At 45.2% G+C, this 16,087-nt stretch overlaps 1 protein-coding gene across 1 annotated transcript in view; it reads right to left on the reverse strand.

Annotated features, from left to right (window-relative positions):
• Positions 1 to 16,087, reverse strand: part of cnksr3 (cnksr family member 3) — a 57,591-nt gene that overhangs the window by 16,677 nt on the left and 24,827 nt on the right. Inside the window, exons 5-16 of the mRNA XM_066676813.1 lie at positions 14,181 to 14,222; positions 13,107 to 13,226; positions 12,563 to 12,622; positions 12,238 to 12,306; positions 12,009 to 12,155; positions 9,982 to 10,106; positions 7,766 to 7,962; positions 7,223 to 7,309; positions 5,605 to 5,888; positions 2,951 to 3,013; positions 2,680 to 2,742; positions 360 to 396 (exon numbers count right to left, since the gene is read on the reverse strand). Of these exons, the coding sequence (XP_066532910.1) occupies positions 360 to 396; positions 2,680 to 2,742; positions 2,951 to 3,013; positions 5,605 to 5,888; positions 7,223 to 7,309; positions 7,766 to 7,962; positions 9,982 to 10,106; positions 12,009 to 12,155; positions 12,238 to 12,306; positions 12,563 to 12,622; positions 13,107 to 13,226; positions 14,181 to 14,222 (1,294 nt within the window). The remainder of the gene's footprint in view (positions 1 to 359; positions 397 to 2,679; positions 2,743 to 2,950; positions 3,014 to 5,604; positions 5,889 to 7,222; positions 7,310 to 7,765; positions 7,963 to 9,981; positions 10,107 to 12,008; positions 12,156 to 12,237; positions 12,307 to 12,562; positions 12,623 to 13,106; positions 13,227 to 14,180; positions 14,223 to 16,087) is intronic.

Below are 16,087 nucleotides of genomic sequence, written 5' to 3' on the forward strand. Positions count from 1 at the left end.
ATACCACAGAATATATGGAATACAAAAGTACTAAAAAGTATTTCACTGTGAGGTTCCCAAATAATCCAAGCTGTTTCTCTTCCTCTTGGTTTCCTAGAAGTAGAACGCATCTGTGCCTTCTTGACGACGTCAAAACAGACAGACGACACAACAAACAGAGCAGTCGGCACGGTCCAGAACTACATTACATTCACTTACGCTGACAGTCAAGGTCCTTTCTTCTCCTCTGAAGCTGCGTCTTCCACACACCCAAACCACAGCGTGCAGCAACACAATCAGAGTACAGAGCAGGTCCAGTCCCTTTAGTGTGTGTTTAGTTGTGTGTTCAGTTTGATGTGTGTTGGGTTTGATGTTCTTACCTCGACAGCCCACACTGGAGAAATCTTGCAGAGGAAGCTTGAGTCAAGGGGACAGAAGGGTAAAGGCAAATGAGCTTTAAAACACAGCAACACAGCCATCAGCCCACACAGTCACCACAGCACTGACACACACACGCACGCATCAAGAGTAATAACTGAGTTTGGCTCAAGAGCACATACACCACACGCTCTTAGACACTTCCCCTCTTACAAGGCTTTCTCAGTGTCACTCTGTCACTCTCTCTCTCTCTCTCTCTCACACACACACACATACATATATATATATATATATATATATATATATATATATATATATATATATATATATATGGCAAGCCATTTCTGGTGCCTGAATCATGCAGCTTAAAGTAGCTAACAGAGAAATTAAGTAATGCCTAAACCATTACACATTACATACACTCTAATATGAAGTGTCAATATTTCTGACCAAATTAAAACTCTAATTCTAACTGTAAATGGGTTCATAACCTCACTCACTGTCTCTGAGTGCTCTGACAGCACTCTGTTAGACAGTAGCTCATCAGTGCGTCGGTCGTCCTCTAGTCCTCCATCAGTCGACACAGAACAGTTGGATGTTTTTTGGTCGGTGGACTGTTCTCAGTCCAGACACTGAGGTTTTTAAAAACTCCAGCAGCTACTGCTGTGTCTGATCCACTCTACACCAGCACAACACACACAACGCGGCACTGAGAATGATCCACCGGCCACATCCCATCTGCTCTGTGGGGGTCCTGACCATTAAGCAGTATGCAGAGCAACATGTGAACTACTGTCTGTAATTGTTTAACTACAAAGTGCTCAGGTGTGATCAGTGGAGCTGAGAGAATGGACAGTGGGTGAAGATAAAAGACGATAGTCCAGTGCTCTTTTAGTGCATTATTATTTAAATAAATCAAGTTTAACCAGGTTTTGTTGGTCTTCGAAGTGAAAATAAGTGAACACTTTCTCATCAGAGAGCACACTTCTGCACACATTTCCTTTAAAATACTTTGGAAAACAGAACATAAAATGAGAACTGTAATAAGGATATAGAGCACAAAACACGTCTCTTGAAAATGATTTTTTTCCAACAATGTACCAACCTCCTCTGGTGATTGTTTCGGCTAAACCCCTAAAAACTCATCCCTTTTCATCAGAATGTCAGCTGTATAACGTTTATAAAAAAAAAATTACAATTGCAAAGCTGTAAATTAAATATAACTACACCTTTGCCTACATTCTCTGTGTATGGATATATTAAAATGCACCTCACCAACAACTGCTTGCAGCTTAACTACGCTACAAAACTACCTGATAGTATTGGTTACTTAAGTTTTTGATGTCATAAACCCTGGGCGGCACCACACTCTGTGAGGAGTGTGGTGTGTTCTCCATATGTCTGCGTGGGTTTCCTCCGGGTGACTGTCTGTGAGGAGTGTGGTGTGTTCTCTCTGTGTCTGCGTGTGTTTCCTCCGGGTGACTGTCTGTGAGGAGTGTGTTGTGTTCTCTCTGTGTCTGCGTGGGTTTCCTCCGGGTGACTGTCTGTGAGGAGTGTGTTGTGTTCTCTCTGTGTCTGCGTGGGTTTCCTCCGGGTGACTGTCTGTGAGGAGTGTGGTGTGTTCTCTCTGTGTCTGCGTGGGTTTCCTCCGAGTGACTGTCTGTGAGGAGTGTGTTGTGTTCTCTCTGTGTCTGCGTGGGTTTCCTCCGGGTGACTGTCTGTGAGGAGTGTGGTGTGTTCTCCCTGTGTCTGCGTGGGTTTCCTCCGAGTGACTGTCTGTGAGGAGTGTGTTGTGTTCTCTCTGTGTCTGCGTGGGTTTCCTCCGGGTGACTGTCTGTGAGGAGTGTGGTGTGTTCTCCCTGTGTCCCCGTGGGTTTCCTCCCACAGTCCAACAACACACGTTGGTAGGTGGTTTGGCCGTAGTGTGAGTGAATGTGTGTGTGTGTGTTGCCCTGTGAAGGACTGGCGCCCCCTCCAGGGTGTATTCCCGCCTTGCGCCCAATGATTCCAGGTAGGCTTTGGACCCACCGCGACCCTGAACTGGATAAGCGGTTACAGATAATGAATGAATGAATGTCATAAACTCTGGCTGTCTGAACGCTGCAGTTTTCAAATGGAAACTCTACACAGCAGATATATCTTTTAGCGCATAAACACAACAGAGCGTGTAAACAAGATTAAAAACTTGATGTTAACTTGATGTTAACTTACTTTCATCCAGAAAACCAATAGAATACGCCATTACAAAAGGAATGTTCAAATTTAAACACTGAAATATTCACACATAAACTACACATATTTCCTGAAGTGTGGTATACTTACATAGTTCTCCATGTTGGAGTTACTGCAGATCACTTCAGGAGGAGCAAGAGAAGAAGGCAAATTCTATAAACGAAAAATGAGGAAAAACATTAAATACAGCGAAAATAATGTTTTATATCGCCATGAATGTGTGAGAGGGTCAGCCTTGTGGAGCTGCTTCAGTGAAAAACCTAGCTCAAAAAACACAGAGTTCTGAGGGGAAAACAACTCGAGAAATGCTACAAAAGCAGGTTCCCATGAACGAGTTGAAGACTATAACGATTGAACATACCTGGAACCAGCACTCGAGTGAGTGCAGCTTCCAATTCGAGTATAAAATGGCTCTGAAAAACAACTTAGATATGGACATCCTCAGATACAACACACGTCTAAGTCAAATACAAACACCACTGACGTCATCAACCCCCGACAATATTTTTAGCAGCTCTCAAAGCAGAAAATAATACCTGTAAGTTAGTGTGTTTGGCCTGGCCTTTACTCCAGGCTCCATACTGACTGAAGCGGTGACCGGGTAACTATGGTGAGGGTGGTGCACTTCGACTGTTCCACCACGAGGCGCCGCTGTTTCTTAAACATTTTAAAAAGCGCTATTTCTCAGCACACCACCAAACTGTTCGTGTTAGTGAAATGAAACACAAACACTGACTGTCTAATGTTAGGGTGACCAGACGTCCTCTTTTACCCGGACATGTCCTCTTTTTTAGACTTAAAAAAAATGTCCGGGCGGAATTTCACAAAGGTCCGCCATTTTGTTTTTCTAGAGCTTACATAGAACTTCGAGAAGTTTCGTTCACAAACTGGTCCCGCCCTCCCCTACTCCAATTGGTTCGCTTGAATGAGAAGGGGGCGTGGTGAAGTAGCCTAAAATCTTCTGATTGGACGGTCTGACTGTAGAGCTACCGTTATTGGTCGATAAGCTTCTCTGTAAACATTTAATTGGTCAGTCTGCACGTCAGTAGTCGTCCCCCCCCCCGCCATTTTCTACCAGTGTCGTGAATGACAAAGAGCCATAGAAAGATTTGGGTTTGGGTATTTGTTTTATTCGTTATTAACCTGAATTGTAAACACATGGAGGAACTTTCTCATTCAGACGTGCTTTATATTAGTTACATTTGCACAGGAGCTCAGTAGGAAATGGGAACAATCCCGCTGTTAACAGACAAAACGACATATATTACTCCTTTAACAATGCACAGTGAATCAGGTCCATTTACTATCAGCCTTCAGGGTTAACACCCTCACATTACTGCATGCATTATTTAAACTAATGTTGTGTTACTAGTGTTAAACCCACTTATAATCATCATTTCTGTGGGTCATAAAGCAAGTCTGACGTGAAGGCACAGCAGTCACATACAAAGTCAATTCTGTAACTATAGAAAACCTGGTACAACTTTACACACACACACACACATTCATACACGCGTTCTCTCATCTGTGAACACACTCGGCTAATTACAGCCTTTTTTTAACCCCAGTGGCAGGACCTCTGCGGTAATAAAATTGTTTCATTTTCAGCTGCGTCCACAAGGGGTCGCCACAACACAGGGAACACAGAGAGAGCACACTGACCTCCAAACCGAGAGTGACCCGAGACGAAGCTCAAACCCAGGCCTCCATGGACCCAGAGCTGTGCGGCAGCGCCACCACGGGCCACTTACGGTGTACATAATAAAACGACTTCTTCTAAAACGTGAAACTACTAAAGAAAATATATACAGAGCTCTTTCAACACAAACGAAATAATTTACTCATCACAAACAAACACAGTCCACCTACAGAGAGCAGAGGAACTGATTTTGACCTGATTCAGTATCTTTCTCATGGAAAAAGACAGATATTCTACACAGCATTGTTAATAAACATTTCTCTGTAATGGAATAAAACAGACGTGTGTTAATCTGTAACAGATGAAAAAGTCCACACTGTAAAACTGTACACTTTGGAAAAGTCAATGCTTCTTAAATACATATTTTATTATGAGTCCAGTATCCCCATAAAGTCCAGAGTGGGGTAGTGACTCCTCACACACACACACACACACACACACACACAGGTGTTTAAAATAACAGTCAAAGCACTGGCCCTAGAATCAGGAGTCTGTGAGTTCCATCCCTGGCGATGCCTAAGCCTAGTGTTCTCCTCCGAGCGCGTTGAGCTCCAGTGACAGAAAACAGTGTTGGGGTGTCTTCACGAGTCTCAGAGGAAGGAGTTACATCTCATATTTCCATCATGAAGAGCTTCATCAGCGGTCAACACAAAGCTCTCATGGTTTAATGTCTTTAATAATAATAATAATAATAATAGTAATAATCATATTACTGGGTATGGAATGGCAGCCAGTGTGTGATGCTTGAGCAAAGGCACAGGAGGCAGCAGCGCACACAAATACAACGACTGATACTTCAGGAGGCGAATGCATCCTAAATGCAGTCAGTTTTTCACATTATGAGACTGCAGCAGGAATATTACAGCTACTCAGACCGCACAGTGCGTCCAAATGTTTGTGGACACCTCACGGAATCAGTGAAACCAACTGAGGAACGCGCAGACTGTATATAATCTCTGTAGAAAAGCATGAACTTGAATGTCATGCTCTGGAGCAGCTGCACATGGGTCCAAGGTCACCAAGCCCAATGCAGAGCGTATGTTACAGGGCTATAAAGCTTCCCCCAGCACCGGGCTGTGGAGCAGTGGAACCGTGTTGTCTGGAGCGATACAACCAGTCCCTGTTAGCCCCAGGTTAGAGCCGTTCTTGTCCAGCGTTCTTCTCCCGCACTAGACTTCAGTCAGCGCCATTAGCTTCCCATTAAACGACGGAAACCTCATCATACTATTGATTCTGGCTTGTATTCGAAGTTAGTCACATTAGTCTCTGCTGTCAGATCCTTCCTCTTCAGTGCGTCCTCACAGCGGGGGTCAGTGGGAGAAGAGTTTGAGTTTAGCGATCCAGCTGCTGAACAGAGAGGGTTCTGCCGAGAGGCGTTTGGAGCTCTTTGGGGGTTTTTTCCTGGCGATCGCCTCCTGGTACGGGATGGTGGCGCTGTTGTGCAGCTCGGCGTTGATGAAGCACTGACTGCCCCGGATGTGGTCCACCCCTCGGACCAGCCGCTGCCCTGGGGGTCTGTACGGGACCGGGTAACATGGGGATTCTTCAGAGATAGTGGGGATTCGCTCATTACTCAGATACCGCCTCAAAACATCTTCACCTGAGAGAGAGAGAGAGAGAGAGAGAGAGATAGAGAGAGAGAGAGAGACAGAGAGACAGAGAGAGAGACACAGAGAGAGAGAGACAGAGAGAGAGTGCGAGACAGACAGACAGAGAGAGAGAGAATGAGACAGAAAGAGAGAGAGACAGACAGACACAGAGATAGAGAAAAAGAGACAGAGAGAGCGAGAGACAGAGAGAGAGAGAGAGAGAGAGAGACAGAGAGAGCGAGAGAGACAGAAAGAGAGACAGACAGAGAAAGAGAGAGAGAGACAGACACAGAGAGAGAGAGACAAAGACAGAAAGAGAGCGAAACAGACAGAGAGAGAGAGAGACAGAGACAGACAGAGAGAGCGAGCGAGAGAGAGAGAGACAGAGAAAGAGAGAGAGAGAGAGACAGAGAGACAGAGAGAGAGACAGAGAAAGAGAGAGACAGAGAGAAGGAGAGAAATTAAAATAAACTCATTGACATAGAGGCCACTTTACTAGAAACACTAGCTAATTTCTAAGGAACACTCACTTCCACTTATTGACCTCAGTTTGAGAAACACTGCCCATTGTATTAGCAACACTGATTTCCACCAACTGGCCACTTTATTAGAAACAGTCCACTACTACAGCCGACCCTTCAAGAACCCAATAACTCATCAGAACACAAATAAAACAGAGCAGCGCTCCATTCCCAGACGACTAGCGGTGCTCTGTAGCAGCTCTGCAGTGATATCAGAGGAGCGCTGCGGGACTTTAGTTAAATTTAGCACGTCATGCCTTCAGAAGGGTTCGACCGTCTTATATTTTCGCCCACTCCTAAATCAGTTTGAATTTTCCAGTTCCACCTTAAATATTGCAGTGGTCTCAGGTGCCAGAATGCAACTGCCTCACCATTTAAGGTGGAGCTCTAGACTAACTAGCGAGACATCAGCGTAATGCTAGTGATGTTTTACGCTTGTCCTGAAGTAAAGGATCATAATGCATTGAAAGGACACGAGTGAAACTAAGACAATACAATATTTATCATAGTTTTGTCTGTCCACCTACAGTCACCTCTAGGTGGTGCTGCAGGGTGGGGGTTTCTAATAAAGTGACTGTTAGTAAATAAAGAGAAGTAGAGCATGTTTTAAAATGTGAGCAGGTTCATGAAGGCACACTCGGGCCCACAGCGACCCTGCTGTAATTAGTGATGTATAAACACGGAGCAGGAATTCGAAGCATGTGTTTAATGGGGCTGTGTGTGTGTGTGTGTGTGTGTGTGTGTGTGTGAAGCTCCAGGTGAAAGCAGGAGATTAGCAGAGCTTGCTTCGGCTCAGGTCTAAAGACGGCAGGTGTTTCTGTTACCTTTGCTTCCAAGAGCCCAGGGGGGGTGGGGTGAGGGAGACAGGCCCAGACACACGTCCACAGGCATCGACACGGGCCTCGGCTTCCCTAAACACACACACACACGACCATAATCACTCATGTCAGCTCCTCTCAAACATCTCATAAAGCGATCACAAAACACTGATACTGTGCCTGCTTTGTCCACACACACACACACACACACACACACTCTGAGCCAGTCAACACACTCTCTCCGCACTTCAGTGTTACAGAGTCAGCTCAGCATTTGATTGGAGGAACAGATGGGTTGTGCATACAGGTGTGTGTGTATGTCACACACCCCGCAATCAACTCTATTCAAGATGACCCTCAGACATGAACCCAGGGTGTGATGACACAGTGTGTGATGATTCGAACACACGATTAACTGGTGGGATATAAGCTTGTTTTACGTATTCGCTACGTTGAATGTACCTCCAGTACACAGTAAAACAAACAAACACACAACGTGAAGAATCAAATATGTCTGGGGTTTGTGTAGGGTTCAAAACTGGTGCTGACCTCTAGACGGGGTCCGCTGGCGGAGCCTGGCCTGGGGGATGACGATCTCTGGAGGGGAGGTGCTGGTGGTCGGCTGCTTGCTGCTGCAGTCGGGGAGGTTCGAGTGCCGTTTCCCAGCCCGGTCCAGAGACGAGTTTGGCGATTCTGGAGCCTTCTGCCGCATTTTCACGCTGGAGCAAGCACTGGACTTCACATCTCTGTAAAGAGAGAAGAAAAGCATTGTCAACTGTGGTTAGATTAAATACACAACTGCAGTTAGTCATTGTGGAGGCTGGATACACTGTAAAGCATCCGCGCTGGAGCTGCATGTTGCTGGAAGACTGCAGCCAGTCTGGCAAGGGGTATTGTCATTATCAGTGCACTGATGATATGCTCTAGAGTCAACTCTGCTGTTCTACTTTAGTCTTTATCTCCACTCTCTGTGAACACTTTCTGAGTTCTGGGGCCTTTGTGATTTGCTTTGGTCAAAATACCACAAGGATCAAATACCACAGCACTTTTCTCACCCTTTCTAAACAACCCTGTTAAGAACGAGTCAGGCGCAAGGAGCATAAAAGCTGACGTTTAATCATTTTCGCTTTGTTCTCTTTCCTCTCTGTTCTCAGTTTTAACTCTTATTTCTCCACACTCGGTGCGATTGTTTTGCTCTGTTTAACCTCGTCTTTGAACTCTCACAGCTCTGTGATTGGAGAGACTCAGATAAGGAGTCGGGTCAGTTATGAAATTACTGTTATCGACACGACGGAATAAAACCTGAATGACTCATTTTACCGTTTATTTTCAGATTGAGGCGGATCACACAAATTGACTGGGTTGCTTTATTTCGCAGTGCGTGGGTTGGTAGCCCCAGATCTCCAAATAAACCCACTAATGCATTCAAAACATCACTTATTCGTATGTCTCCTTTAATGTAAATATTGTCCGTATTGACATCACATCAGCACTGAAGAAATGATAATAAATCAGACTTGGACCAAATGCACAGTTAAGATTAGTGAGTTTTTCCTGTAGGACATCAGATGTTCTTAAAGGCTAAGCCCCAGCTCTATGAAAGTGTCCAACAAATAAATACAGTGGAGTTTGAGTTCCTAACTTGTGTTTATTGATCGTCAGAAAACATGTTATTTCTTACTAATTGAAGAAATAAGGTTTAAAAGACCGTTGCCCCCCCCACGGTGTTGGGAAACTCTAATAGGCGTCTTGCCTGTGACGTAGATGGTGGACAACACTCTAGAAGCTGCACTTAATTTAATGCAAAATGACGAAAAGGTGTGTTGTTTTTGGCTGCAATCATTCAATGTACAGTGGGACATCTGTGAACAAATGGCCCAAAGATCCCAAAATATCCAGAAAATGGACTAAATTTGTCAACTTTAAACGGGCACTTTGGAAAGGACCATCCGCTCACTCCGTTATCTGTAGCTCATTTCACTGGCGCTTTTCCAACAATATGGGCATGTAAGGACACCAACGAAAGGTGTTCAAGAGCCTCTGTAACATGGAGGTAAACAGGGTAAGGACACTCACTTCGCCTGTTTTAGTTGGTGTTAGTTAGCATTAGCTTGACTCGCTAAACTCGGTGTCTCAGATTATACTCGGCTACGTAGCTGCATTACGGAGGTTTATAGTGTCGGATGAATTCGAGTTCGACTTCGATCACATTTACAAGAATAACGGTACCTCTAAATTTGAGTTTAGCTTATTGCTAGGCTATTGTCATAAATAATGTTGGTTATTTAGCTAGATACTGTCATAACAGTCAGTCATAACGGTGTTTTACCGCGGCGTTGTTCAGTTGTTGTCCACCAGTGACGTCACGGTCGCGTTCGAGAATTTCCGTAGCGAGTTCGGGTTTTTCCGTCAGTTTAATAAAATTGTCAGTTTTAAAGCAAATTAAGCTGCTATTTTCATTTTAATTCATACTTATATCTGTCAGTAACTACAATAATGTGGAATATTCATGGAGGTCCATTAAGTGGTGTTTAGCCTTTAAGTGAGCAAATTCCCCACCCCTAAAATCCTCCCGAAAAAATAAAATCCCAGCCCTCACTGTCTGTAACTGTACATCTACATGGTGAACTTCTACGCTAGGTGGCACTTGTGAAGCGCAAAGTAAAGTTCCCTTATAAAGTGTATGGGAATATGGTAAAACCACACAGAGAGGGAATCCAGTTTGTGATTAGAGAAGTGGAAGAGGAAAGCAGAGAGTCTCTCACCGTGGGGTGTAAGGCACAGCCGGGGGAGGGGGGATGTACAGGTCCAAAATGGCCGGCTTATCTTTCTGAACACAGGTCTCCAGAGGAGGCTGGGACGACTGGGCCGCAGGAGTGTAAGGGCCACCCTGAGACAAAGCAACAGAAACACTTCTGTATAAGGGAAGGTTAACATAACGTTACAAGACAAAGCTGGTGTTAATAACCCGATAGTGCAGTTACCAACAGTTGGGGAGAAATGATTTATGTCGCAGTTTTGTGGGGATAAACCACCTTAAACACCAACACAAACTTTATTACCCACAGTGCATCCTTAAACCCAGTGGATTAATGATCCTCAAGCTTTTTCCAATGGGCAGTGAGTGTTTTAAAAAGAACAGTGGACACAGTCACTGGACGTCTGACATTTAGAGCAGAATCTATATCAGGTTTAAACACACATCCTGATATGGCTGAAGCTCAGGAGCCAACGCACCCTGCGATTGTGTTTGGAGAAACTGAGCCTGACGTCGACGAGTGACGTGAATGTCAGGTTTCCACTGAAAGTGTGTGTGTGTGTGTGTGTGTGTGTGGGTGCATAAGGAATATATCACATTGTGGAGAACCACTCATAGTGTAAATATAATATGAAAACAAGTTTTAAAGTTGGGTTAAGTTTAGGTTTAGAGTTAAGACAATAGTACTGAAGTCTATGTAATGTTCACAAATAAAACACTGTGTGTATGTGTGTGTGTGTGTGTGATGTTTTCATTCGAGATCTAAAAGATGAGTGAGATTGTGAGTTGTGTGAAGAGTGTCATTGTTCTTTGTGGTGCACCTTTAGAAACCCATCCGTTACCACGCGTCCTGGGTGGTGGGGGACATGTCTTTTCTTGCCAAACCAAAACAATGAAGTGGTTCAAAAAGTGCAATAACGTCACAGCAAAAGAGTCTAAGTTCATTCATTCATTCATTCATTATCTGTAACCCTTATCCAATTCAGGGTGGCGGTGGGTCCAGAGCCTACCTGGAATCATTGGGCGCAAGGCGGGAATACACCCTGGAGGGGGCGCCAGTCCTTCACAGGGCAACACACACACACTCACACATTCAGATCTTAGTATTTAGTGTTAGTTTTATAACCTGTGAAGTGCACTTTGTAGGGAGTAGGGCACTATATGAAACAGATTGTAGTTTAAATGTGGTTCCAGGAAAGAAACAAAGTTTTCCACTTGTTCCTGCTCCTCATCATGGGTTATGTTTTTCTCAGGTGGTGTCTGTATTTCTTCCTTGTTACAACATTTGTATTCATTCCATGACGTCCAAACCAATCTGAGGAATTCTCCCGCCATGAATTCTTCGTAGTGTAAGAGTTTATATTCCTGAACTTCTTCAGTTCAGCTTGAATCCTGTTCGCCCGACTGCTGACCAATCACAGTTGTTGGGATCTGCGTTGCTGCAATACGTCTCTCGGTGTAGGTAAACATTTTGCGTCGCTTCTACCTTTTCCACCACATGGTACCTACTCTCGGCTCTATTCGATGTTGTTGCTGTCTGGGTCAAAACCCAGCTCCCAGAGTTCCATCCAGTTCTCGTTGGATTCTTGCGTCCAGCGTTTGAACCTCTTCAAAAGACCACGGCACAATTTTACAAGCTGCCGTTTTGAGATAAAAAAAAAACTGTAGCTTTAAGATTTTACAGATGGCGAGTTTGTGCTGGACGTCTGCAGTGAGTCACGCAGAGTGTCGACTCTCTCTGGTCAATCAGCGCTCTGCAAGGTTTACACATCACAGTATAGTCCCTACTCGGCTCGCTCAGAACCACGAGTGAACGGACACTAAAAAAGAACCGGTTCCAGGTACAAGAGACCAAATTTACCTAAAGGAAAAGCAAAGAAGCGAAGTAGTGAGATGAGTTGAGTAATGTGCCATCTGTCTAAGCCGCCTGAGTCCTGCCTGGTCTTACTGTGTGGACCACCTGGCCCCTGTGCCTGAGGCTGGAGGCAGCTTCACGTCCCCCCCCCCCCCCCCCCCATGTTAATCAGTGTTTACCTGTCCAGCAAGGGGCTTCCAGCGCAGGTTCTTCAGTGGAGCAGGGGTGAAACTGCAGGTTCCTGAAGGCCTCTTCTTCAAAACGAGGACCACACTTTGAGGGTCCTCCCTCAGCTTGGCCACAAGGCTCTTCAGCTGCCAGCCCACCTACAACAACAAAACCGCTCAGTTTATTCTTAATGGATTTGTAACTATGAGTACGAGGTCTAAAATGGACAATGACACTGACCACTGTCTGTCTGTTGACCTGCACCACTTCATCTCCTGCGTGGATCCGCTGGGTCCTGTCTGCTGGAGACTGCAGAGAGAGAGAGAGAGAGAGAGAGAGGGAGAGAGACAGCCATTTCTGTTATAACCTGCTAGACTGCAGGGTTAGAGAGTGAACGTTTAGAACCTATACCACTTAAAGTGTGCCATTGTAGTGTTACTGTACTATACCCTGGGATCACCACCACTAGGGGCAAATTTACCCTAAGTGCATCACCACTAAGGGGCAGGTGTACAGTGATTTGTCTCAGGAAAGAGCAGATTTGAGATGGAAAGCTGTCACTCACATGTTCGGTGGTTCCAGTAATAACATGCAGACCATCATAAGTGGACTTTATGTACATCCCCTGTGGAAAAAAACACAGGAAAACAAACCATCATCCGTTTGTGGTACCAAGCAGCAGTGAGAGAGTAGTTCTGCAGACACAACACTCATCATTTCTGCATGTTCAGGCCTTTCTGCTTTTAAAGGGACACTACGTACGATTTGGTGTTTTTGCTCCTGAGCTCCCCCTATCGTTCCAAAGTGTAATTCTCTTTTACAGCCCTGTGCTTAAACCTTGAGGGATTGGGTCAAATGGAGAGGTGTGTGACGGGAGGGGGTTCATACCCGCCTCTAAAAGTTACATAGTGCAGTTTCTGCAGTGCTGAACCTGGAATAGCAATGAGAGAGGCTCTATTCCCTCTATTACAGCTCAGTGCAATATCACAAAAGGGGGACTGCGGTGTCATTTGTTTACCATAAAACAGCAGCACTAAATAAAAAATAAAATGACTGATCCCTGCTTTATGGTTAAATATATATATGTGTGTGTGTGTGTGTGTACTCACTAGCCCCTCCCCTGGTTTGATGTTGCTGATGTGGACCTCCTCCAGACAGGCAGTGCGGTTCTTCAGAGGGTCAGCGGTCATCCTCATGGTCGTATCACAGATCCCAGTCAAAACTTGAGCCTGGCAGTAATGGAGACAAAAATATGAACCAGGCTTTTACCCTGTACGAGGATATCTGGACACCTCAGTGTACACGCACACACACACTCACTAGTGATTAGGGGTAGTGGACACAAGCTGCCCTGGCAGCCTGGCTCAAGTGCACTTCACACTCCTCCTGCCCCTCTTTTCCCCGCTGATCCAGGGTTAGAAACCTTATTACCTACATAAATCAAAACATGAAGCTACACTTCGCACTGTCGCATCTGCCACATCGACGCTGAGCATGGAACACATTTCTCCGGGATGAAGTCACTGCTTTGGCTCCGGGGCTGAGGCCAGGGATCATTCAAACAACACAGAACAATCCTGGTGCGCTGCTGGAAATATCTAAACACACTCAGCGTCGCGCTGACATACAGAAGAGCCCCCAAATCAAGCCGGGAACTGGAAACATCAACCTTAGCACACAGTGGCCAAATGTTTGCGGACACCTCCTTAAATGATTCTTGTGAGTAAAGGGCACAAGGGCAAATACCCTTCACATGCCGCTGTCATTTAGTGCACTGTCTGGGTGTAACAGTATTAGTTTTTAATCTGTGACGTACACTACAGAGGGAGTATGGCACTTTTGAGGCACTGCAATTGGGAGCCATCACTCTCTGCCCCTAAAAGTGCGATGTGGAGGGAAAGCGTGTTGCTAAAAAAGGCCTTAACAGCCATTTGTGTCCACGGAGTACGTGAGGGTTGAGTTATGTAACACAGGATGTTCAGACCCGGCCCTGAGAAAAACATCCTCCATCCTACAGCACACAATAGAGACACGCATTCCTCTCCAGCTCCATCTTTTCAGGAACAGGAGACCAGGCTGAGCCCTTGCTGTGGTCAGGAGAGAGGGGTCAGTATGTGAATGTGTGTTATGATGAGTGCAGCCTGGGTGACTTTCCAATGCCAGAAAAGGGACGTCCTACTCACCACTTCCAATGTCTTCTCCTCCATTTCGTACAGAGTGCAGTCCTGTAATTAAAGAGAAGATCCTCTTTGAGATGCCACAGCGCCGCATGCTTCCCACAGGCCGACGACCATTAGTAAACACACGAATAAAACTCCGTAAAAACACAAACAAAAAACCAAGAGCGAATTTGTGAGGATCAGGAGACGAGCGTAGGCTCCTCCAGGCTGAGTCTAGTATGTGTTTGGAGGCACAAAATCACATTAAATCTACTGCTTCATTTACCCAAACGTAGCCAATCAGCAAAGAGGCCATGCTGAGTGTCTGAAGTGTGCTCTTGTGTCAAAAATACATAAAACAAATCATCACATGCTTGCTTGAAACTGTGTTACATTTTTAAGTCTTCTCTAATTGAAGGTATCCGACACCCTGCTCTTTCTGAAGCCATGTGCAAATGAAGAGAAATGCAAACCAGACGATGTTTGGTATTTCTGCGCGTGATCAGCCAATAAGGCAGGCACTGCTTTCATTTGCTGAACCTTCCTCTCTATGCACCGTGTATGACTTTGAATAACCTTCTCACTGAAATGGACTGGGTAATGTACAAGTGGACACGTCCCATAATGAAGCTGTAGCAGACTACGATGTCTGAACGTTGTATGTACATGAATATATAAACTTTATATGAATATTTCTCTATATGTAAACAAGTCTTCAGAATCTTGGCATGATGCTGTAACCAGCAGGACGTGGTGCAAAAATGGTTAGCACCTTTGGTGATGGTGCATTTGTCAGAATGGTCTTCTCTGTGTGTTCTCCCTGTGTCAGTGTGGGTTTCCTCCAGGTGCTCTGGTTTACTCTCACAGTCCTAATATTCATGCTGCCTGTTGGACCGGCTGTGTGAAAGTGCCCACAGGTGTCTGTGTAAGTGTGTGATGCACTGTGATGGTCCGGTGCCCCGTCCAGGGGTGTTCCTTCCTTGTTCCCAATGATTCCAGGAAGGCTTCTGGCACTGTGACTTGAACGGTATGAACTGCTTACTGAAGATGAAGTATTGAATAAATAATATGGGCATAAGAAGTTTGGGAGCCTGTTTTTAAGGGAGGAACGCCCTTGTTTGTGGCACAGTTTACTGTAGAGGACCAAACGCATAACAAGTTGTCCCTTGACGTTACATTATCAATGCCCCATCAAACTCTGTATGTAAACAAATGTGATGAGACAACTGCAGCTCCTCTGGGGCGGCGGGGGAGGGGAAACAGCTGATGGAGGGTAGGCATGCGACTATAAAACACGTTTATGAGGCCTCCACCCACACATGGCCAGAATACCAGAGGAAAGCCTTCACTCAGTGAAAACATATGTGCTCCACTACAGGTTCTTATCACAACCACTGTTTCGGGTGCTGCCCGGGCCCAGGCTTTCTGAATTCACAATGAGTCCGTAGCTTTTGACTTATTTACACTTCTGTTTTATTAGGCACATCCACTTTCACGGGTCATTTAATCTCAAACATCACAAATAACCCTCAACAAACATTATTCATCCCAGCTGGAACCAAAGAATAGTTGGTTCTTCTGTGCAGCAACTATTCTTGTCCGTGGGCGTGTCCAGAAAAAGAAGCTCCAGAAGGAGCTCAGAGCCTCAAATAAAGAGTTATCGCAGAGTGGACCTGGACAGGGTCATTTAGAGCATGTTATATTGTCCTCAATGGTTTGCTAAAAGACCAGTGAACGACATAAAATGGGAAAACGGCCCCTCATCCAATGTTTGATTTCAAAAGAAACCCAAGAAATAAATGGAAATAAGAACAGGAAAATGCTCCCTTGGTGTGTTTTTGAGAGCCGTGGTCAGTGAGACTCCAGGTGCTTTACTATTATCTCTGTTGTTCTCAATGTTCACGAGCTGAGCCAGACGCTCAGCACATCTA

The sequence above is a fragment of the Hoplias malabaricus genome, chromosome 7 (genome assembly GCF_029633855.1).
Source record: "Hoplias malabaricus isolate fHopMal1 chromosome 7, fHopMal1.hap1, whole genome shotgun sequence".
In the NCBI taxonomy this organism is placed as follows: domain Eukaryota; kingdom Metazoa; phylum Chordata; class Actinopteri; order Characiformes; family Erythrinidae; genus Hoplias; species Hoplias malabaricus.